This window comes from Schistocerca americana, chromosome 2, assembly GCF_021461395.2.
Source record: "Schistocerca americana isolate TAMUIC-IGC-003095 chromosome 2, iqSchAmer2.1, whole genome shotgun sequence".
NCBI lineage: Eukaryota > Metazoa > Arthropoda > Insecta > Orthoptera > Acrididae > Schistocerca > Schistocerca americana.
Window position 1 is genome coordinate 742,645,255 of NC_060120.1, and position 24,944 is coordinate 742,670,198.

General features: G+C 43.8%; 1 protein-coding gene across 1 annotated transcript in view; it reads right to left on the minus strand.

Annotated features, from left to right (window-relative positions):
• LOC124595312 (monocarboxylate transporter 13-like) overlaps positions 1 to 24,944 on the minus strand; it is a 137,526-nt gene that overhangs the window by 40,723 nt on the left and 71,859 nt on the right. Inside the window, exon 3 of the mRNA XM_047134011.1 lies at positions 6,687 to 7,020. Coding sequence (XP_046989967.1) covers positions 6,687 to 7,020 — 334 coding nt within the window. The remainder of the gene's footprint in view (positions 1 to 6,686; positions 7,021 to 24,944) is intronic.

Sequence of the window (24,944 nt, forward strand, 5' to 3'; positions counted from 1 at the left end):
AACAATCAGTTCAGTTTTACACTAACTAGACAAAGGAAAGGCCACTGTATAAATGAGAACACTAGCTGATGAACCGGTATTTACTTAATAGCTTTTGTAACAGTGAAAAGACTTTGCCTATCAAAGGAGGCAAAGTATTTTTTGACTTTATTCAGTACTCAGAAAAGAAAAACCTATGGATAAAGTAAACAGGCTATATGTAGCCACACAAAATTGTTTGATCTGTTTTATGCTTTAATTTTAACTATCAAATAATTTGACAGAATCATTGTTCCACTTCATTGTTCCACTTCATTGTTCCACTGATGTCTGGAGTAAATCCACACCCAAGAAACTTCAGTGTAAGGGTCTACAATCGAATACATGTTTATTAATGACTTACTTTCAACGTCCACACCAGCCTCACAAGTGACAATGCATAATCTTGCAACACTAACTGGCCCCCACAGTACTTTGAGGACACACTTTTGCAAGAAGTGCATGGGCCCACTGCCTGTGTCTAATAACCTGAAGAAACAGTGTGGCAAGGACACAGGAGCATACTACTCAGACTGTTGGGTGCTTTAGGCACCTCATTAGTAGAAGTCATGTGTGTGGCTCTAGGAACTTGCTACATTGACATCACTATCTGCCACAGGGCATCGGCATATTGACTAAAGAAAGGCAGACACAACAAGGCCATGAAGTAACAGGAGAAAACATTGTAGGCATGTGTCAAACAGCTGGCATCTTGAGACACAGCAATGGGAGTGGGAGTGGGAGTAGGAGGTGACCATGAAGACCATTGCAGTTTCTTCTTCCCCAAATTACAGAATGACTGAAGTTGAATCATGCAGACTGAAGCCATGTCATGGTTAACTTTTTGACCAGCCCCAGCCCATACCCAGCATACACAAGCCACCTGAGCCTCAGGCTGAGTCCTATATGCACATATAGGGCATATGGGTATCCTTAACACGTTGCATTAGATTGTAACACACTTACACACATGAGACGGACACAATAACACGATCATTAGAAGGCCACACACTTCATACTGACACAGACACTGATGGAGAAGCAGACACACAAAAAAAAAATTGAGACACAGAGAGACTCTCAAGGAACATAACACCTAAAATAGATAAATAAGAAAGTAAAACAGACATAGCACATAACTGGTCCATGTATCTAAGCTGCAGTCAATGACAAGGAAGTAATGTATGGGATAATGACAAACTTAAACAATGAGAGAATCATTACATCTAAGGAATCTGCCATACAGGGAGGCAAGGCTATACGTTTGAGTTCTGAGACTCCCTCTCCCACCTATGGTATTGGTTAAGGGGAACAGCATCACACACAGAAACGTACAACACAACAGTGCATACACATGTCTAGATATAGCAACACATGTAGTGTAATTGGTATGCCCCACAACACACACACACACACACACACACACACACACACACACACACCATTTGTTTCATTTAGTAACATAAGAAGATAATTTTGTATGCTACGTTGGGTGAGACAGGCTCTGCTTCTGTTGAGGCCCTCCCACCTGGAGTAGCAAGAACACTAACCAGAATTTGTATGTTGTATTTCATTTTAATAGCAAAAGAAAATCTGAAGATTATCCCTTTCCTATCTTTGTATTAGTTTTGTTCTAAATTAGTAACATACATTATTTTATACCCTCCATTTCCTTCAAATACTTTAATTTTCTTTGTAGGTCCTCATTACTCTTGTTTTTGTTGCTCGAAATAATTTTTCCTAGTAATGTGGAACAGCGTATTATTGGCACCAAGAACAACTTCGAAAGTATGATACGAGCTGAAAAGTCTGTAGGACGAAAGTTACATGAGACAAAGGGGGGCCATAATATGACTGTGGTATTTTGTTGCTAGGTGGGGTCACGTCAGAGATATGAAGGTCAACTTGTTTTTTTTAAATGGCGTGCTATAGTTTGGTACTCATTTTCTCATAGTGGCTATCGAGACAAATCCAATGATGTATAACAGTAATGTCTTTGAAGGTCAGCAAAGGTCACGAAGGTGGAATGAATGTCCATTTACAGAAGGTGTTCGAAGGGATTACCATTAGTATCAATGCAGTGCTGAAATCATCTTATCATGGATTGAGAGGTATCCTTATCACATCGGCACTTATTGAAGCACATGCCCTGACAATTCTCTCTCACATATCTTCAGGTGTCATTGGAACATCTTTATAAACAATGTCTTTTACAAATCCCCACAAGAAAGAAAAAAACCCAGAGACGTCAAGTCTGGTGAAAAAGCTGGCCATGACATCTCCTCCATGTCCAATCCAATGATTTGGGAATTGTCTCTGCAATTCATTTCTAGCCATCAGCAAAAAATGTGCCAGACACCCATTGTGTTGATACCAGAATCTGTTCCTTGCTCCTAAAGGTATTTCTTTCAATAACAGACCTAATGTTTCTTGCAGAAATCTGGTGTACTTCCTAACATTAAGATTTCCTTTGATGAAATAGGGGCCTATAATTCTGTCCTCTAGAATTTCCTACACCATACATTAACCGACCATGGGTCCTGATGTGCAAGTTGATGCAGCCAACGTGGATTTTCAGTTGCCCAATAATGCATGTTATGCAAATTAACATTTCCATAGGTCACGTATGTAGCCTATTCGGTAAATAAAATCAAATAAATAAATGTGTCATCCCTTTGAATTTGAAGTTGAGCCCATCGGCAGAATTCAATGCAATGCATACAATCCGTACCTTAATTCTTGGTGAAGACTGATATGGTAAGGATGATATTTATGACGATACAGAACACGAATACTGCTACTCTAGCTCATGACTCTAGCTCTTACCATTGTCTGTTTCCTCGTTAGTAGATTTCCTTTGCCGGATACGTTTCCTATGCATTGAAGATCCAGTTGTTCTCAATTTATCATAGACATATTTAGATGTACAACATGTAGGGTAAGTACGTTGAGGATATCTTTCAGCATATAAATCTCTAGCTCTCACTGAATTTTGTTGGCATTCTCCATAAATGGGAAGCATATTGACATGTTCTTCTAAAGAATACATCATTCATAATAGGTTGATTCGACAATACTAGTCTTACCGTTCCTATTAGTGTTGTATTTTGAAACTGTTGAATGGTGTTTACATGTCAATGGCACATTAGTATTCGGCGAATATTTACTATTTGCAGGACATGTGAGAGAGATTGTTACAGCATGTGCTTTGATAAGTGCTGAAGTGATAAGGAATACAACTCAATCAAGATAAGAAGATTGCAGCACTGCATTGATACCGATGGTCATCACTTTGAATACCTTCTGTAAAAACACATTCATGCAACCTTTTTGACCTTCATTGATTTTCAAAGACCTTACTGGTAAACATCGCTGCATTCATCTCAATAGCCGCTACCAGAAAATAAGTTGACCATATCTCTGAAGCGACCCTAACTAACAACAAAAAACCAACAACATATTATGGTCCCCGTTGTCCCATGCAACATTTGTCCCAAGAACTTTTCAGCTACCGTCGTACTTTCGTAGTTATTCTTTGTGGCAATAGTTAGTGACTCACCCTGTATATAAAACTGGAAAATGTACAAAACGCTGTCACAACTGTCTGCAAAAATTTATCCCAGAGGGAGGAAAGATTGTAAAATTCCTATTTTTCCATGGAAATGATTTGGTGAGTTTGAGAACATATTGTGTCCCAGGAAATAAATTTGCTAGTGGTTTCTCAATATTTTTAAGATGGATAGCTTTGATGTCTAAGTGGTGTTCATATTTTATTAGTCTATTGGTGAATGATCTGAAATTAAATCCTCACGATTAAATACAAGGTGTCCAAGAAGTTTTTACTCATTCACCAATAATTTCAGGTGAAAAACTAAAACTAGAACTCAGAAACAAAAAAATCAGAATCATTGAAAAAGCCTGTTGGATAGCAACAAAGTAACTAGCAAAAATGCAACATTAAGTCTCTACAAAGTGCAAAAACAAGAAACTATGAAACACTCTTATTGAACTATGATGCGATCTATAACAACTCGTTTGCTTACACAATTTCACATTTGTATAGATAAATTCATTTATTACACAATTTTCACGATTTCTGCTGTTTAATGTTGACTAGCATAATTGAAGTTGAGCAAAATGTATTTTCCAAGTTACATTTTTTTTTATTCTTTGACTAGAAAGTTGTTGCAAACCTCACAAAATGACTCTGAAATGACAGCTATGATCAACTTTTAAAGACTACAACCAGACCGAAGTGGTCTTTGTCTCCGCAGTCTACTGCGCAGCCATGCCAGCTTGACTGGGAAATTTGGTGCTACATGTCTATGATTGCATGTGGCATTGTGTTATACCCCGTAGACTTTGAGAAGAATCCAGCTCCTGGAGACAACATCTTTTCACCTGAGAAGATTCATTCTCTCTCTCTCTCTCTCTCTCTCTCTCTCTCTCTCTCTCTCTCTCTCTCTCTCTCTCTCTCTCTCTCTCCCCCCAAAGTGATAAATTTGCATCCATAGATAAACTGTACATTAGCATGGCTGAGTTCTTCTTAGTCAAGTGCAATAACTCTGCTGTGTTTAGCTGAATGCAAAGTCAATAAGCCATCAGGGAGTCTCCTTTGTCTGTAGACAGATGGTAAACCAGTTATAATTATACTGTGGAGGAATTTGGGATGGATGTTTGGCAGATATTACGCCTGGAAATCTGTGCCGAGATGTTGGACTGGTCCTTACCTACGTCTCTATAAGGGCTCTGTTGGGAAGTGACAGAAAAGTTTGTGGGGGTAGCTTTGGCTCTGCTCTGCAATGGTTTACATTCGTCTTAACTGTGTAACTATCTCAAAACAACCATTGTGCCAAAAAAAGCCAATATATCCTGTGAAGAATGTGACGACCAAACAGATGTAAATTATAGAGTGCTCGCATTGAATTTTCACTCTGCAGTGGAGAGTGCACTGATATGAAACTTCCTGGCAGATTAGAACCGTGTGCCGCGCCGAGATTTGAACTACAGACCTTTGCCTTTCACGGGCAAGTGCTCCAATGGAGCTACCCAACCATGACTCGCAACCAGTCCTCACAGCTTTACTTCCACCAGTACATCATCTCCTCACTTCCAAACTTCACAGAAGCTTTCTTGCTAAACTTCTGGAAACATTCCCCAGGTTTTGGCTAAGCCATGTCTCCACAATATCCTTTCTTCCAGGAGTACTAGCCCTGAGTGTTTCGCAGGAGAGCTGCTGTGAAGTTTGGAAGGTAGGAGATGAGGTGCTGGCGGAAGTGAAGCTGTGAAGACGGATTGTGAGTTGTACTCCGGTAGCTCAATCAGCAGAGGGCTTGCCCTCAATGCAAAGTTCTCAAGTTTGAGTCTTGATCTGGCACACAGTTTTAATCTGCAGGAAGTTTTTCACATAGTACTTGAAGCCACGATACTACCCATTACTCTCAGCAATTTGGAATCAAGTACTTTACTAATGTTCTAATCATTGGTAGTAATGAGTACCACATGTCTGTACACCAGATTCGGCCTTGATATGCCTGGGCATTGAGTCAAACAGAGCTTGGATGACGTGTACAGGTACAGCTGCCGTTGCAGCTTTAACACAATATCACAGTTCATCAAGAGTAGTGATTGGTGTATTGTGACGAGCCAGTTGCTCGACCACCATTGACCAGACGTTTTCAGTTGGTGAGAGATATGGAGAATGTGCTGGCCAGGGCAGCAGTCGAAAATTTTCTGTATCCAGAAAGGCCCATACAGGACCTCGAACATGTGGTCGTGCATTGTCCTGCTGAAATGTAGGGTTTCACAGGGATCAAATGAAGGGTAGAGCCACAGGTCGTAACACATCTGAAATGTAACGTCCACTGTTCAAAGTGCTGTCAATGCAAACAAGAGGTGACCGAGACGTGAAACCAATGGCACCCCATACCATCACGCCCGGTGATACGCCAGTATGGCGATGACGAATACACACTTCCAATGTGTGTTCACCGCGATGTCGCCAAACACTGATGCGACCATCACGATGCTGTAAACAGAACCTGGATTCGTACAAAACAAATGACGTTTTGCCATTCGTGCACCCAGGTTCGTCGCTGAGTACACCATCACAGGTGCTCCTGTCTGTGATGCAGAGTAAAGGGTAACCGCAGCCAGGGTCTCCGAGCTGATGGTCGATGCTGCTGCAAACGTCGGGGGCGATACGATAAACCGCAATCGCAATAGGCTACAAACCGACCTTTATCAAAGTCGGAAACGTGATGGTACACATTTCTCCTCCTCACACGAGGCATCACAACAACGTTTCACCAGGCAACGCCAGTCAACTGCTGTTTGTGTATGAGAAATCGGCTGGAAACTTTCCTCATGTCAGCACGTTGCAGAAGTTGCCACCGGCGGCAACCTTGCGTGAATGCTCTGAAAAGCTAATCATTTGCATATCACGGCATCTTTTTCCTGTCGGTTAAATTTTGCGTCTGTAGCATGTCATCTTCGTGGTGTGGCAATTTTATTGGCCAGTAGTGTATTTTGCCCCTCCGTCCCACCTCCTTGCAGATGCCTATGCCTGCTTTTAAAATACTAGGCAACTGGTCTTTAAATATGCAGTAAATGAAACGACATACCACTCTGTTACGGTCTACAGCTGTAGCAAGTTGAGAGTAACTTACGAGGTGGGCGCATGAGCGCGCCGCAGACGGCGATGTGCAGGAAGAGGGCGGCAAGCGTGAGCGCAGTGGGCCGCCAGCCGAGGGACTCGAGCAGGCGCGCCGACAGCGGCGCGAAGGCGAGCGTGCCCATGCCCGAGCCGCAGACGGCGAGCCCCGTGGCGAGCGCGCGCCGCCGCCGGAAGTGCAGCGCCACCGTCACCACGGCCGCCACGTAGCACAGCGCCAGCCCCGCGCCCGCGACCACGCCGAACGACACCAGCAGCTGCGCCAGCGAGTGCGCCCACGCCGACGCCGACATGCCCGCCGCCGCCACCACCGCGCCCACCATGCACACCTGCCGCACCACACGACGCACGCGGCCTAGTCTCGCACGTCCGAATAGCGCACTCCACAGCGTATTTGGTATAAACGAGGCGCTTTCAGAAAGTAAGTGTACTGTGACAATAGCGGGGTGTGCTTCTGTTTTTGGATGTTGGCAACAATGAGAGGTAGAGGGGGATCCCCTGACCAGAGCGAGCATCGCTGGAACGCGGGAGTGCGTAAACCCATGTTGTGGTGTCCAGTTGCGTGAAAGATGTCGTTAAGAAATCCCGCCAAGTGTGAGCAACATGCTGGCTGTGATCCACTTCCTACTCGCAGAAGGAATAAAACCTACCGTTTTTTTTTTTTCGCGAATCGAAACGATTTACAGCGAAGAGGTTATGAACAGAACGAGTGCATTTAAGTGGTGTAGGAAATTTAATGGAGGCATAACAAATGTTCATGATGAACAGAGGAGTGGAAGACCTTCCATTGTGACTGATGAGTTGGTGGGGAAAAAAAAGAGGTACTTGTTTGTGAAGAGCCCCAACTGGCACCGGATAAGATTTCTGCAATGTTCCACAACTCTCCAGAAGTGTCTTATACGAGACACTTGCATAAACAGGGACACCGAAACTGTGGGCAAGACAGGCCCCAAACCAACTGACAGAGCCGCGCAGCTCCCCCCATCGGAGGTTCGAGTCCTCACTCTGGGGTGTGTGTGTGTGTGTGTGTGTGTGTGTGTGTGTGTGTGTGTGTGTGTGTGTGTGTGTAGCGTAAGTTATAGCTAGATTAACCCTTTCGTGAGCCTTGGGAAACATGCTTCCCACTACAATGAACTCGCTCCCAGCTCCGTGGGGTTCACAGTTCCCACCTCTGTATGGTGCTGCAACCTAGTGAAGAGTATACGGTACTACTTTCAATCGGAAGTTCCCGCCGTTTGTGCTGTACCTTCGCGAAGAGGCATTGTATGGCTGAGTGTTGCTCTGTAGAGGAGCCTTTCTGTGCTGTTTGCGTGACATTTTTGTAATATTTTCCTCAAAGCAGTGTGCGATTTGCGTTTTTCCAGTGGGGAGGGGGGGGGGGGGGGGTTGTCTCAGGGGAGTTAGTATAATTACGTATGTTACTAGCTTGGACCGTGGCGTTACCCATGATTAAACAGTTATTTATAAATAGATGTTAATGCCGAAACTCACTATTCACGCGTGTGCACTATCAGAAACGCCACCCCTTGTTATATCTTTAAACGTACATTACGGGTAAAGCTTATTTACAAAATCATCTACATACAGGAATTCAAAAAGTAAAGGCACATTTGTGAAAAGCTGTACTTATTCTGATGATAGAAAACTGGAACATGCGTTATTTTTCTACGTAACCTCCCTGGACTTCAATGCAATTTTCCCGACGTTTTACGAGTTTTTTTTTAAATTTCATCAGAAAATACGTTTTTCGGTTGCATCTGTAACCACTTTTGCATCGCAGCAATGACTTCTTAATCACTTTCAAATCATCTTCCCTTTGGTGCTTCCGTTAAGGGTCCAAACAAGTGAAAATCACTTGCAGCTGGGTCTGTAGTGTATGGTGGATGTTCCAGCACCTCGAATCTCAACTCCTTTATTGCATCAGCTGTCCGTTTGGCAGAATGTGGGCGAGCGTTATCTTGCTGCAGTATGACACCTCTTCAAAGTTTTCCACGACGTTTCAATCTGATTGCAGGTTTTAGTTTCGTACGCAACACATCCACCAAACAATACAGACCTGGCTCTAAAGCCTCGTATACGCTGGGGCGACGTCTTGCAACATTGTAGCATGCTACGGAAATGTGGCGTGCGTCTTCTTGTAGCATGCTACAACGGGCAACATCTTGTGGCGTATGTTGCATGCGGCAGGTTAATTTATACCAAAGCAACAGAATTTGTGCCTCACGTGTGTCGGTCTTGCAGTATAAAGGATGTATCGCAGCGGCGGCCTACTTGGAACTTGCAGCTAACAACGGAAATGAAAACCAAAGGAAAAGAAAACGATGGTGGAAGAGAAGAGTATTTAAAGAAGACCCACGAAATAGTATCCTAGGGGCTAGAAGCAGACGATGGTGCGTTATTTAGTAATGTGTGCTTTCGTCCCAGGCGCGTCAGTCCGCGCCATACCGTTGCCAAAAGGTGGCCTAACGGTAAATGTTCGCACAGGTACCGGGCCAGTCACCACCCTGTGTCAGGGCCCGGGGTGGGACTTTCAGCCCCCAGCTCACCCAACTCTGCGGTACGACTGCCACACTACTTCCCTCGCAAGCTCGCAAGTAAACGGATGACGCACCTTAGACTAAAGCAACAATGACAACATGAGAATGATGATTCAGTTCTAAATGTTTTGAAATGCTTAACTACTACATAACACTTTTTCAAAATTAATAAGCAAACATATTAATAGTATTAATAGTAAGACTGTATTAAAAACTTTTAGTGTTCGGCTCCACAAATTTAAATTACGTGTAAAGTTTTACTCCAGTGCGTGGGAAATAAACATCCCAGGTTGGTATGCATAAACTAAAGCCAGAGGAGGGGATGGTCTGATGCAGAGGGGGGGGGGGGGGGGGGGAATCCCCCTGCAAATCGCACACTGCCTTAAAGCTATAGTATAAGATAAATACTTTTGATTTTTGCTATGGTGTCTTATTATTTGGTGTTCCCTGTTTGTTGTAAAATATGTTTTACTTATATTACTTGTGGACTTTACTTGCAGTATTTGATTTTGTTGGTGGGAAGTATCCTTCCCAGGGTGAAGTACCTGAAGATGTTCTTCATGTGGCTGTAGGGGAGCATCAACTCTATTTAGAAGAAACCTACAGGAGGTGGCGTCATTTTAGTACCAAAGCCGCAGAAAAGCGCACTCGTTGTGTTTGTACATGTTGTCAAATACCACTTTGCATAGACCCATGCTTCAGAAAATTTCATGACAAGTAATTGTGATCAATCATTGTAACAAAAGAAGTAAATTGATCAAATACATTTGACATATATTGAAAAAGTTATTTCTGTCAAACTCCAAGCAAGGGCAGTGGGAAGAATATTTCCCACCTTGTTGCATGACCTCACTTTCACAGTTGGAGCAAATTTGATATTCTGTATGATAAATATACCTATCTGTTAACTACTTTCTGCTCTCCATTCATTAAAAAAATGCTGAATTATTTTGCCCACTAAAGGGTTAAGTATTGTGTAAGTCTAGGGACCGATGATCTCAGCAGCGTGATCCCATAGGAACTTACCACAAATTTCCAAATTTTCTAGCTGACAGAGCATCACAAGAAAAATCACGTCTATAATGCCTGTGAGTTTCGTGAGTGACTAACTGGAGGGTGAGGATTTTTTTGATCTGTATTGTAACTGGAGATGAACCTTGAGTGGCTCATTACATGGCTGAGACAAAAAGACAGTCGTCAGTGCCCCATCTGCCAATAAAATCAAAAACACAATAGCAGCCGGGAAAAAAAGCTACAGTGTTTTGGAGCCGAAAAGGCATCATTTTGGTCTAATTTCTGCCTTGGAGAGACCATCAATGCACAAAAATATTGCGAAACCCAAAAAAAGAGCATTCAGAACAAAAGAAGGAACATGCTCATAAGTTGAGTGTGCATGAATGACAGCAACCGTCATCACACACCCTTTGCCACGAAGGTGCTCTTTGATTCATTTGGTTGGAATGTTTCGAACCACAGCCCATTTTCTCCTGACTTGGTACCTCCAGATTATCATCTTTTCGTGTTCCTGAAGGCACATATGGGTGGAATTAAATTTTCGACTGACAAGCGGGTGCAGAAAGATTCTGAAGTGGAGCTGTTGGGACTATTCTTCGATGAGGGCATAAAGAAGCTCGTGTGCTCACCTCATGCACCGAAAAGAATGGCTATTATGTCGAAATATAGTTACCAAGTGTATTAACAATATCCTGTATTTTTTCATATATACTTTCCTAAAAACATATAAAAATCTAGTACACTTACTTTCTGAACATACCACATAATTTTTAGGCCAGCATTTCTCAACCATCGTGTCGTGACACACGTGAAGTGTGTCACGAGACTTAATGTAATCTTCTCATAAAATATCTAGAACATAAAATATTTATCGCAAAATCGTTTATTGGAGCAGCCCTCTTTGCAAGAAATAGACCGTGATTAATGATCACTCACATAATAATAAATGTTTGTACTTTGTGCTTTTTAGCATCTAGCGAAAAAAAAAAAAAAATCACATGTAGGGCTGTCGTGAAAGTTTCAATCTAGTTTGTTGTGTTGTGTTCCAGAGGGAAAAAGATTGAGAAACGCGGGCCTGGGCAAGATAGAGAAGGCTTTGGCAATATATAAAATGCCTAGAACTTTAGGGCAAGGTGTTTAATTTTAAATTAATACTTATACTAGTAAATGTAAAAACTGCTTACGTATTTTATAAAATGCGAAATGGACACAGGCGAAGTATGATAGGTTCGACGTTCCATTAACTGGACGAACTGTAAATCCACACTCCAGTGATTATTTTGTTCACTCTGCATCCAAGTTGTCATTCTCCACACAGTTCTCTGTCTCAACACATCCTTTAGTTTGACTATGTGGTTTCCCATGTACGATTTTGAGTTGGAATCAGAACTCTTGTAAATAAGAAACAACTTGGCAATCTCACTCCTGTCGTCAGACTGGAGTATTGATGGAGCTCCGAGAAGAGTGAATATACTTGTCAAGTGGTATGCTACATCCAGAACTGTCTTGTTTTAAAAGCTTGGAGTACAAAAACTTAGTCACGTGAGCTCGGTATACTAGAAAGAGCTTATATGCACCGTCTGGATGAATTCGAAAATCAATTAGGTCAAGCTGGCATTGATAATTAAATTCAGAAGGAATTAATGGTTTTACAATTATCCCTTTTCTACAGCCCTTCTGCTGGAAGGGCTCATAGGTTTGTTTGAAAAGCTCTGTCATGGCGAGTTATTTTAACGGATCTGGCAGACAACTCCTTTACCATCCTGCCTCGCGCACCATGTGCAATAGGGTATGTTTCAAAGATATGTTAAACAACTCGCCATCTGATGTGTAAAATTTGATTGTACCACATTTCAGCAATTGTGTCAGTTTGTGTGTTCATCTACATCTACATGGATACTCTGCAAATCACAATTAAGTACCTGACAGAGGGTTCATCGAACCACCTTCACAATTCTCTATTATTCCAAACTCGTATAGCGCGCGAGAACAACAAGCTCCGATTTCCCTTATTTTACCAGGCGATCGTCTCCCTATGTAGATCGGTGTCAACAAATTTTCGCATTCGGAGGAGAAAGTTGGTGATTGGAATTTCGTGAGAAGATTCCGCGGCAACGAAAAACGCCTTTGTTTTAACTATGTTCCCCCAAAATCCTGTATCATTCAGTGACACTCTCTCCTCTATTTCGCGATAATACAAAACGTGCTGCCCTTCTTTGAACTTTTTCGATGTACTCCGTCACTCCTACCTGATAAGGATCCCAAACCGCACTGCAGTATTCTAAAAAGAGGGCGGACAAACATAGGGTACGCAGTCTCCTTAGTAGATCTGACGTTCATTACACTGTACTCCATTAACCAATAATGACGAGATTGCTTCTTTTACACAGTGTTAGCAGTATTCACATCCCTTATTACATCATTATAGGAACAATCTGTTGAAAAAAGTACTGTTTTTGATGAATTTCCCCCTCATTAACTGTAACATAATAAAATCTTTGTGTCACTGGATTTGCACGACTGACCACAATATTTTCACAATAATCACGTGCCGCTTCCCCTTTTAGCGAAAGTGAAACTGACAGCTGAACTCCAACCGAACTGAAGATGTTACGTCTATGTCTTTGGATCTTGTAACAGCCAAAATATTTAAATTATCTTTCTCTCATACTTGTCTTAAGGGTAGACAGCGTTCTGTTAATACCCAGGCAAAGTATTAATAAGATGTATTTCATACCATAATAAGGTATTCGGATTCTAGGTACTGCCTAGGCATTCCATAAACTGGAAGTTTTCAGTTTGCCGGTAAAATACACTCCTGGAAATGGAAAAAAGAACACATTGACACCGGTGTGTCAGACCCACCATACTTGCTCCGGACACTGCGAGAGGGCTGTACAAGCAATGATCACACGCACGGCACAGCGGACACACCAGGAACCGCGGTGTTGGCCGTCGAATGGCGCTAGCTGCGCAGCATTTGTGCACCGCCGCCGTCAGTGTCAGCCAGTTTGCCGTGGCATACGGAGCTCCATCGCAGTCTTTAACACTGGTAGCATGCCGCGACAGCGTGGACGTGAACCGTATGTGCAGTTGACTGACTTTGAGCGAGGGCGTATAGTGGGCATGCGGGAGGCCGGGTGGACGTACCGCCGAATTGCTCAACACGTGGGGCGTGAGGTCTCCACAGTACATCGATGTTGTCGCCAGTGGTCGGCGGAAGGTGCACGTGCCCGTCGACCTGGGACCGGACCGCAGCGACGCACGGATGCACGCCAAGACCGTAGGATCCTACGCAGTGCCGTAGGGGACCGCACCGCCACTTCCCAGCAAATTAGGGACACTGTTGCTCCTGGGGTATCGGCGAGGACCATTCGCAACCGTCTCCATGAAGCTGGGCTACGGTCCCGCACACCGTTAGGCCGTCTTCCGCTCACGCCCCAACATCGTGCAGCCCGCCTCCAGTGGTGTCGCGACAGGCGTGAATGGAGGGACGAATGGAGACGTGTCGTCTTCAGCGATGAGAGTCGCTTCTGCCTTGGTGCCAATGATGGTCGAATGCGTGTTTGGAGCCGTGCAGGTGAGCGCCACAATCAGGACTGCATACGACCGAGGCACACAGGGCCAACACCCGGCATCATGGTGTGGGGAGCGATCTCCTACACTGGCCGTACACCACTGGTGATCGTCGAGGGGACACTGAATAGTGCACGGTACATCCAAACCGTCATCGAACCCATCGTTCTACCATTCCTAGACCGGCAAGGGAACTTGCTGTTCCAACAGGACAATGCACGTCCGCATGTATCCCGTGCCACCCAACGTGCTCTAGAAGGTGTAAGTCAACTACCCTGGCCAGCAAGATCTCCGGATCTGTCCCCCATTGAGCATGTTTGGGACTGGATGAAGCGTCGTCTCACGCGGCCTGCACGTCCAGCACGAACGCTGGTCCAACTGAGGCGCCAGGTGGAAATGGCATGGCAAGCCGTTCCACAGGACTACATCCAGCATCTCTACGATCGTCTCCATGGGAGAATAGCAGCCTGCATTGCTGCGAAAGGTGGATATACACTGTACTAGTGCCGACATTGTGCATGCTCTGTTGCCTGTGTCTATGTGTCTGTGGTTCTGTCAATGTGATCATGTGATGTATCTGACCCCAGGAATGTGTCAATAAAGTTCCCCCTTCCTGGGACAATGAATTCACGGTGTTCTTATTTCAATTTCCAGGAGTGTATATAGACACCCAAAACCAGGGCCGGTTTAAAGTCACAAGCAACACAAGCGGCCGATCGGGCAGCCAAACAGAGGGGCATAAGAGAGGCCCACGTACATAATGCGTAGACAATGTCGTGATTAGTAGCGGGAAATGACACGGGTACAAAAATACTATAATAGAAGCGAACACTTTTCGTAAACCTAGGTCAGCAACGAGCCGTTTGCGAGATACCTTCGAATGCGTGGTTACGAGCTGCCGCTGTCTTTAGAATCTGTTGCCGTCCTAGTGCAGGCCTGTTCAAGAGTCGACTAGACGAGCATGAGCATTCACGCTCGCTCGACGATTACGTAGTAAGCGGTCGCGGTAAAATGTGGCAGTCGGACCTCCTCATGTAGTGCAAGAGAAGCGCAGACTGTTTCAAACCCAAGAATATATGAAGTCTGATAAAAAGTAACGGAGATTTTCATTTTTGTTAAAGGAACCTTATTTATTCATCGATATCAACTTTGTCTCCTTCGAAGTAACCCTCTCAGATACAGTAACACTCGTGCCTGCGCTTTTTTTTAAATTCTGGCAGCACTGCTGGGGCCTACTTTCCGTTGTGGTTTTCAGCTCCTTCAGCACCGAGGTGTGAGAGGGAGCATTATCGCGATGCAATTTCCACGAGTGGTTTTGCCACAATTCTGGTCGTTTTCTTCGACCTGCTTCACGCAAACTGCGCATAGCTTCCGACTGGTATTCCTTACTGAGCGTTCCACCATAAGGTACCAACTCATGATGAAAACAGTGAGAAGAACCTTCAAATGTAATCGAACTGGTGTAATTTTTTCGGCTTTGATTCTTCAGGCAATTTCCATTGGGACGATAGAGCCTTGGTTTCGATGCCATACTCGTACATCCATGTTTCGTCAGCTGTTATCAACTCCTTTAGACACTCTGGATCGTTGTCGATTTCATTCAGCAATTCCTGAGCGCTGTCTACGCGACGTTTTTGGTCGAAATTCAAAAATTTTGGAACAAACTTTCCTGCTACACGTTTCATGTCTAAAATACACGAAAAAACTGTTTAGCATGTACCAAAGAATATGCCGATATCAACAATCTCATGGTGATTCGTCCATTTCGAGAACCATATTCTGTACTTCCATATTGTCAGTAGTGTATGTGCTAGGACGTCGATAGCCGTCTTCAACGTCTTCTCGACCCTTTTTGAAACATTTATACCATTCGTTAACTGTTATCTTACTCTTAGTACATTCGCAGAAAGCCAAAATCAGCATTTTGAATGCGTTGCTGGCTGAACTTTCATTTTTCATGCAAAATTTAATGCAAATTCTTTGATCCACCTTTTCGAAAGTAAAAATTCGCCGAGCACTCCAAAACATGCATAAGCTTTCTGGTTGTCAACAATAAACTAAATATTCGAAATAGCTGAAAATACCAAGAGACATCGGGAAGATGTGTACCAACAAGACAAAAAAATTTAAAAGTCGCATGTATGAAGTCCGCGAAATTAAAAATTCCATAGTTTTTGATCACACCTTGTACACATAATTGGTGCAATGGTTAAGGTAGTGCTTTGAAAATGTAGGAAACGCAGCATTATGGCCGTGTTTGGAATAACAAAGCGACGGTCAGACACATCAGTATCAATCCACGTACAACGCTTCCGTGCAGGATGCAGACAAGCACTGAAGACTAAGCACGCTCCAATTGAGGTCGGTACAAAGGTAACCAGTGGCAAAATCAACCATATTGTACTGGAAGACCGGCGAATGAAAATATCTGAAATTGTAGGCATACCAACTGGGCGAGTGCGTAATATCCTGCACGGGGAATTGTTATGAAAAAGCTGTGTGCGAGGTAGTTCCGCGATTGTTCTCACAGTCGATCAGAAGCGCACTCATCCCAACATTCGAACACAACGGCTGCCGATGTTCATAGCAACCCGCAAGACTTTTTGACGGCGATTTGCGATTTCTCCTCCTCGTCGTCGTCGTCGTCGTCGTCGTCGTCGTCGTCGTTGTTGTTGCTACTGTTGCTGTTGCTACTGCTGCTTTAGGGCGCAAAACAGCTGAGGTCATATGCGCCAGTGTCATAACTTTAAATGGTCAATTATCGGACGAAGTTGAAGTCGATAATACTCTGAGCTTAACCAACTGGAGAAGAGCGATAGCTAAAAATGATCACTTCCCCTTTGAGGAGGATGCTTAAACTGTTGAAAATTAAATTTCCTTCGCCATATTACTATGACCAATAACAAGTGAAATGTGAGCTACAGCTCTTGGTGTATCTGTTAAAGATCTGATACTCAAATGGCAAACGTACATTAAAATGTGAACCGTTATAAAATATGGTTGGCTCTGTCAATGGTTGGCTCTGTCAATGGTTGGCTCTGTCAATGGTTGGCTCTGTCAATGGTTGGCTCTGTCAATGGTTGGCTCTGTCAATGGTTGGCTCTGTCAATGGTTGGCTCTGTCAATGGTTGGCTCTGTCAATGGTTGGCTCTGTCAATGGTTGGCTCTGTCAATGGTTGGCTCTGTCAATGGTTGGCTCTGTCAATGGTTGGCTCTGTCAATGGTTGGCTCTGTCAATGGTTGGCTCTGTCAATGGTTGGCTCTGTCAATGGTTGGCTCTGTCAATGGTTGGCTCTGTCAATGGTTGGCTCTGTCAATGGTTGGCTCTGTCAATGGTTGGCTCTGTCAATGGTTGGCTCTGTCAATGGTTGGCTCTGTCAATGGTTGGCTCTGTCAATGGTTGGCTCTGTCAATGGTTGGCTCTGTCAATGGTTGGCTCTGTCAATGGTTGGCTCTGTCAATGGTTGGCTCTGTCAATGGTTGGCTCTGTCAATGGTTGGCTCTGTCAATGGTTGGCTCTGTCAATGGTTGGCTCCAGTAAGCACAGAGTGGTACAGGGTCTCCTATTAACAAATGACGGTGACTGAAACGACAGTGCCCAATACGCAGCCGAGCTAAAAGTATCTCCTCGCGACGAGAGGGGCGAGAGGAAGTCGTCCAAGCCGTTGGGTGGTGTTTAATTTCCTGGAGTTTTTTCCCATATAGAGAAGATCAGTCTTCTTAAATAAGTGCTGCAACACAGAGATCATCTGAATCGACAGAATAGCTATAAGGCCTAAGTAGTGCCTGCACCCTTTGCAGCAGTGGCGGCAGCTTCATTCCCCGACACTCCGATGTGACCAGGTACCAATATGAAGATCACGTTGGTTTCATCATCAGCGAGGGAGTGGAGGCATCAGTGGATTCGTTGTACCAATGGGTGGTATGTGTACAGTAAACAGAGGCTCTGGAGTGCACTAAGTGCAATGGAACATAATACACAATTGAAAACCCTGTGTCGTTAGATGTATTGGGCGGCCTGATAGAGGATGGAAATCTCCAGAGTAAAAATCGAGCTCGGGTCTGGAAGTCAGTATTTAATATGTTTGTTGCCAACGACAAAGGCGCATCTGACACTACAGTCGATCTGGGAGTCTTCAGTGGAGACGAAGGTGCTGTCCCCAAGTTGTGGACAAAGTTCAAGAAACTTGCAGCGACAGGTCGAATCTAGAGTAGTGTCCTTGTGAAGTGACCTAAGTCCAAGTTGAACGCGAACCTGTGCACGAAGCTAAGGCGGTGAAGGGCTCTCACCCGTTGGGAACTTCAGATTAAGCTTCTAAAGCAGTACACGACAGCGAACTCCAGTAGGCGACAAAGAAGTTGCACTTACTCCGTACTGCCGGTCAATGGAGTTATCAAAAAAGGACGCACAGGATGGATGCTTGGGCGTGGAGGACAGACGGCACACGTCTCTGCTGAGGAGAACATCACACTGGTAAGACAGCAGTAGTTCGGCAGTGTCTGAGTAGAAACTCATTACTGGGCTAGTGTCGGAAGTTCCAACGGCCATACGTATGCGCCTATGGTGGATTGTGCTGACACAGTGAAAATAAGACAGTCGTGCAAACGAGTAAACGAAACACCCTTAGTTTGATCGGACAATGGAATGGTACAAATGGAGGATTTTCCGATCCGCTCCTCTCGAAGTACTGTTTAAAATATGTCGGACATTTAGAGACTGGGTGCAGCGTGATGCCAGGTAAGATATGTGGGAGGACCAACAGTGTTTCCCGTCGAGGCTAAGCCCCAAGAATTTCGTGGTTTCGACAAACGGAAGGACAACAGGACCGAGATGTGAGGACGGTGGAAGAAACTACTTACGCCGCCAAAAGTTCAGGCAGACAGTTTTTTTAGTGGAAAAGTGGAAGCCATTGTCGATACTCCACGAGTAAGGACGGTCGAGACATCGCTGAAGTAGCCACTCAAGCGAACAGGTCCGTTGAGAGCTGCAGTAGATCGCAAAGTCATCGACAAAATGGTAGCCTGAGATGCGTGGCGGGAGGCAGTTCACGATAAGGTCAATTGCCATGGCAAATAGGGTTACGCTAAGCATAGAGCCCTGAGGTACCTCGTTCTCCTGAATAAAACTGTTTGCCAAAGCGGAACCCACACCTATCTGAAAACCCGAATACGGTGGGGCAGCCGGCCTTGGGTGACGGGCATCTCCGTACAATGCACATGTGGGGCTTCCAGCAGGTATCGCCTTCTTCAAAACAAAAAACATAGCTACAGTCTGGTATTTCCGCAGAAAATTTTTCATAATGTGGGTTGACATAACCATACTCACTAGCTGATCAAGTGCAGAGTGGTTCTTACGAAATCCACACCGCGAATTTGTTAGCAAATTCCAAGATTCAAACCACCTTGCCAGCCGACTATTGATCATGCTTTCCGTCACACTGCAGACACTGCTGGTGAGGAAAACTGGGGGGCAGTTGGATAGATGATGTTTGTCTATATCGGGCTTGGGTAGGGGGACTACATTGGCTTCACGCCTATGATTGGGAAACTCGCCGTTAATCCAGATGCGATTATGCATACAAAGGAGAAAGTGCTTGACATCGAGAAATGGGTACTGTAGCATCGGAATGTGAATATTGTCCAGACCTAGAGCGGAGGATCGTGACGAAGTGAGAGCATGTTTGAGCTCCTCGAGCCGCTTCCGCTCGTTTCCTAGGTAGGTAATGGGCGGAGCTCGAGAACTCGCATCGACACAAGGTGTTGGAAATATCGACAGGGTCCACAAAGATATCGTTCGCTACAGTCAGGACAGAAAACAGATGTACCTTTTTTCCAGAAATCCGAAGTAGGTTACCTCAAACAGAAGAGGGAGTGAATCGGTTAAAAGAATTAGTAAGAGAGATCCCGCTGGCTTGTTTTTGCTACTTCTGATAATGCGATGACACTTTGCGCACAATTTTTTATAACTAATACAGTTCTCCTTTGTCGGATGGCGTTCAAAGACACAGAGCACGTCTCCACAAGCGAACCACATCGCGGCATTATTTAGTCCACCGGGGGACTGGGAAACATCGCAGTGAGACAGAGGTTCAGGGGATGGAACATTCTGCGATGGTAAGGACAATATTCGTAAGGTACTCTACCTGATTGTCACTGCTGTGGGAATGCTATCCGTCGAAGGCTGCCGGCGAAGAGTAGAGCCTCCAGTCAGCTTCAGAAAGTTGCCAGTTGGTCTTGCACACAGGGGAGACGAATTTGCATAGGAATTACGCACATGAAATGGTCGCTGGAGTATGTGTAAGAGGACGGCGCAGGCGGGACAAGAGTTTGCAGACGAAGTGCGCAAAGGAAATGGTCGTTCGAGTACGTGTCAGAGGACATACCACCCTAGAAGATGGGCAAGCTGTGCTGTACAGAAGGAGATCCAGGAACGAGAATGTATGGAATCTGAAAGAAATGTGGGTTCACCATTGTTGAGAGAAATGAGAGTAAGCTGGTTGAGAATATCCGCCATTTGTGCAGGTTCTCAGAGAGCCCCAACTGGAATAGTGAGCGTTGAAGTCTCCATGTATCAGAAAGGGTTGAGAGAGCCGAGTGGCTAAACTGCAGTATGTCTGCCTTGGTGAGCTTAGAGGATATGAGTATGCAGGTATTAAAAACAGAAAAGGGGTAATTGGGAAGAGAAATCTGGACAGCAACAGCTTGTAGCTGGGTGTACAATGAAATGGTTTGGCTATGGACGTCGTCCCGAACGAGCGTCAAGACTCCCCCATTAGCTGGGCTCTCCTTTTCTCAGAAGGCAGATTGAAAGGTACTAGAGTGAAATGTACGACGTCAAAACGGTCTTGAGGGCGTAATTTCGTTTCTTGGAGGCATAAAACAACTGGGCAGTGCGATCGCAATAGCAACTGTAGATCTGCCTGGTGTGATCTGATGCCACGGATGTTTCATTGGAGAACAGCCATATTAGATGGCAGCAGGTATTTCTCTTATTAGGGGCAGTTACTTTGGTGGCTGCTGAGTGCCAGATTCTAACTGCGTACTACTACTAAAGGTTTCTGAGGTCGGAGGAACCCATTATTTCTTAAGAGGCACTTAAACCACCATGGGTCGGCGAGCTGACTGCAGGGTGGAGAATTGGTTGATAATTCTCAGCACTGAAATGGGGGTCGAACAGACAGAGGTGTCAGTAGTGTCTTTTTTAGAGGCCCTATAAGTTGGCGAAGGGGAAGAAAGTCTGTCTTTGTTCTATTTCTTAGTGCCTTTGCGTTTGTCAGACATGAACCAATACGTTTGCTGACTTGAGGGGCGCAAAGAGTAATCTTTGAAGTATTTCTTTTTAAATTTCCATTCTTCTGGTTGCGTCACAAATGATTTTACTGGTGTGGGCGAAGGTTTTTTCGGAGTGCTGGGCAACTGTAGTGGACAGAAGTGAGGACGTTACTTAAGAAATAGGCGATTTCATAATCGTAGCACTGAGCTGGATGTCGCTGGTCTCCGTTGTATGGGCTGTAACATGGTAACACCAGTACTGTAACTGCCAGATAGTGGTATGCGAGATTATCGACTAGCTAAGATTTTACGTTTCTAGCATTTGTAGACTTAGAGAAAGGTTTTGACAATGTTGACTGGAATACTCTCTTTCAAATTCTGAGGGTGGCAGGGATAAAATACAGAGAGCGAAAGGCTATTTACAATTTGTACAGAAAGCAGATGGCAGTTATAAGAGTCGAGGGGTATGAAAGGGAAGCAGTGGTTGGGAAGGGAGTGAGACAGGGTTGTAGCCTCTCCCCGATGTTATTCAATCTGTATATTGAGCAAGCAGTAAAGGAAACAAAAGAAAAATTTGGAGTAGGTATTAAAATCCATGAAGAAAAAAATAAAAACTTTGAGGTTCGCCGATGACATTGTAATTCTGTCGGAGACAGCAAAGGACTTGGAAGAGCAGTTGAACGGAATGGATGGTTTCTTGAAAGGAGGATATAAGACGAACATCAACAAAAGCAAAACGAGGATTATGGAATGTAGTCGAATTAAATCAGGTTATGCTGAGGGAATTAGATTAGGAAATGAGACACTTAAAGTAGTAAAGGAGTTTTCCTATTTGGTGAGCAAAATAACTGATGATGGTTGAAGTAGAGAGGATATAAAATGTAGACTGGCAACGGCAAGGAAAGCGTTTCTGAAGAAGAGAAATTTGTTAACATCGAGCATAGATTTAAATGTCAGGAAGTAGTTTCTGAAAGTATTTGTATGGAGTGTAGCCGTGTATGGAAGTGAAACAAAGACGATAAATAGTTTGGACAAGAAGAGAATAGAAGCTTTCGAAATGTGGTGCTACAGAAGAATGCTGAAGATTAGATGGGTAGAGCACATAACTAATGAGGAGGTACTGAATAGGATTGGGGAGAAGAGGAGTTTGTGGCACAACTTGACTAGAAGAAGGGACCGGTTGGTAGCACATGTAGGCTGCAGTAGGTGCTGGGAGATGAAGCTTACACAGGATAGTGTAGTATGGAGAGCTGCATCAAACCAGTCTCAGGACTGAAGATCACAACAAAAACAACAACAACAACATTTTACGACCAACATTGAGGGGTGCCCTTTCTTTCACCTAGATCTCTTGCACCGCTCGCTCATAAAGGTATACAAGGCATTCATGGCACGAGGCGGCACAGTTGCCAGTATAAATGCTGCAACAAGGAGGAGGAGATGGGCGGTCTCCCTGCCACATTTTTCTGCGTTTTCACAGGAGATGCAAATATGGTTATAACGCTGACATTGGTAGCAACGCATTGGGTTCGGTGTGTAGGGTCTGACAATGATGACTTCATAGTATGTCTTGATCTTCAATGGGAGGTCCACTCGATCAAACACTATGAAAAGGCTGCGGGTAGGCGCGAATTCTGCATCGACCCTTTTCATAACCCGATGGACTGCCAGTGTGCCCTGATCACAGAGATAATGTTTTATATCTACCTCAGTTAAACCAAGCAGCCGCGTGTGTACGACACTATGTGAAGAACTCTGTTTTCGATGGGCCTCTAAGCGAACAGTATATCTGTGGAAGAGCATAGCTTTAAGCAGTTTTGGGGCTTAAAAGGCACTGTCTGTTTAGAAGCAAAGTTGCATTGCCTAAACGAGTGCAGGACTCTAGTGGGCCTGTAATTGTGTCCACAGCTTTCTGAATGATGAATAGGTTCACTGAAGAAAAGTTCTGACCACCTCCTGTGCATGAGATCACAGGGAATCAGGGCGCACCTGGAAGAATCGTCGTGTCTTTGGCCTCATTCTATTTCCGTTTATCTGATTGAGGTAGCATCAGTGGAGTTCATGCACTCGTTTGGGTGAATCCCCATAATTGCCAGCATCTCCAATGGTGTGCTCCTTACTCCCCCCCAACAGTTCTTTCACAAAAACGTATTTCACGTATTACTTTATGTGATGGATTACCTACCGCTGTTTCTGCATTGGAAGTGCACTTAAATGGTGAGACTGGGTCATCTATTTCCGTGTGTTCAATTGCTACTCTCCAAGGTGAGCTACAACCATGATTATGTCTATGTTTTAGGTGAACCGCTACCTTTGCGGCACAAACATTGTTTGCTAACGTGGACATCGCCTTCCAGTATGACATTCACGTTGCTGGTTCTGTTTATGTGTTGTGACAAACACGGCACTACCACTGCTTATCCATTTCTATCGTACCCATCAAATGTGAAGTAAACAATTTTAGAACATGCCCTCATCACTAGCTGCAGAAACACGCTGTACGTTGGCTAAGAAATGAAATCAATTTTCAAGTAAAAAATGTATTATTGCTACCTTCCAACTCTCGTAAAGAAGCACAATAAGTTTTCCGTGTTGTTCATTTATGTTGTCGCAAGTACTTCAATAGATGTTGATATAAGCCACCATACAAAATACAGCGGATGGCAGTTTGCCCCATTATTAACCCTGCTGTTCTGTTCACTTTTACTTGACATATATACTGTTCGGGTCAATATGACCCGACATATCAAAATGCTTTAGAAACATAAATTTTGGTACAGTTTTAGCTATCGACATTGTTGTTCTATTCCAGTACCTTGTTAGTAATAATAATAATAATAATAATAATAATAATAATGGTAATAATAATAATAATAACAATGCATACAACTTTATTGAGGGATATTTTTCATTTAAATATGCACATAAATTTGAAACAACAGACAGTTTCCATTACAGGCATTCAACTTAGAAAGCACTACAGTTTTTCCATACTTCTATTCTTATTGTTGACAGTTTAGACGTAAGTATTGACATTTTCTAACAACAGACAGTTGTCATTACAGATATTCATCTTAGAGCACACTACAGTACAGAACACACTACAGTTTTTTTATTACATTCCAACATAGAAAGCACTACAACTTTAGAATCCTCTCTTCTTACTGATTGTAGTTTAGGCACAAGTATTCACATAAATTTGAAACAACAGAATTTTCAATACAATCATCTTATAAAATACTACAGTTCTTTTCTTACTGCTTGCACTGTGGACACAAGTAGGTTACATGTTTCTTGCAAATATGTTTACTACATTTTCCACACACCATGTTTGTTTTATTGTCATTACTTGATGGACAGAACTTACAGCGTGCACGTTTTGTAGATTTTCTTGTTGTTACCGATTCTGACACACCACCCACATCATTCGGGTTTTGGATGCTTGTGACCATTCTCAAAGAATCTTCTGTTCTTGGGAAATGCGTTCTTGATGCAATATGTTCTTTTATCAGTGACTTTCCAAGTTCCTCCAAGAATATTCTCCTTCTAGTCAATTTGCTTGCATTCCAATTAGGGTCAACCGAAATCCACAAAACGTATGCATTATAAGCAGAAACATCAAGAATATTGTAGAAAACTATCATTGGCCACCTATTACTTTTTCGTTTGCATGTATATGTACCTAATAACTGATCAAGCGTGTCTACAGCACCTTTGGTTGAATTATAGTCCAAAATCATTTTTGGCTTCTTATCAGCCCTGTCACTGATTTCCGCATCATGGTGGAGAGTGCTCATAAGTACAACATTCTTGTGTCTCTTAGGAATATAATTAACCACAGTAGTGTCATTTGT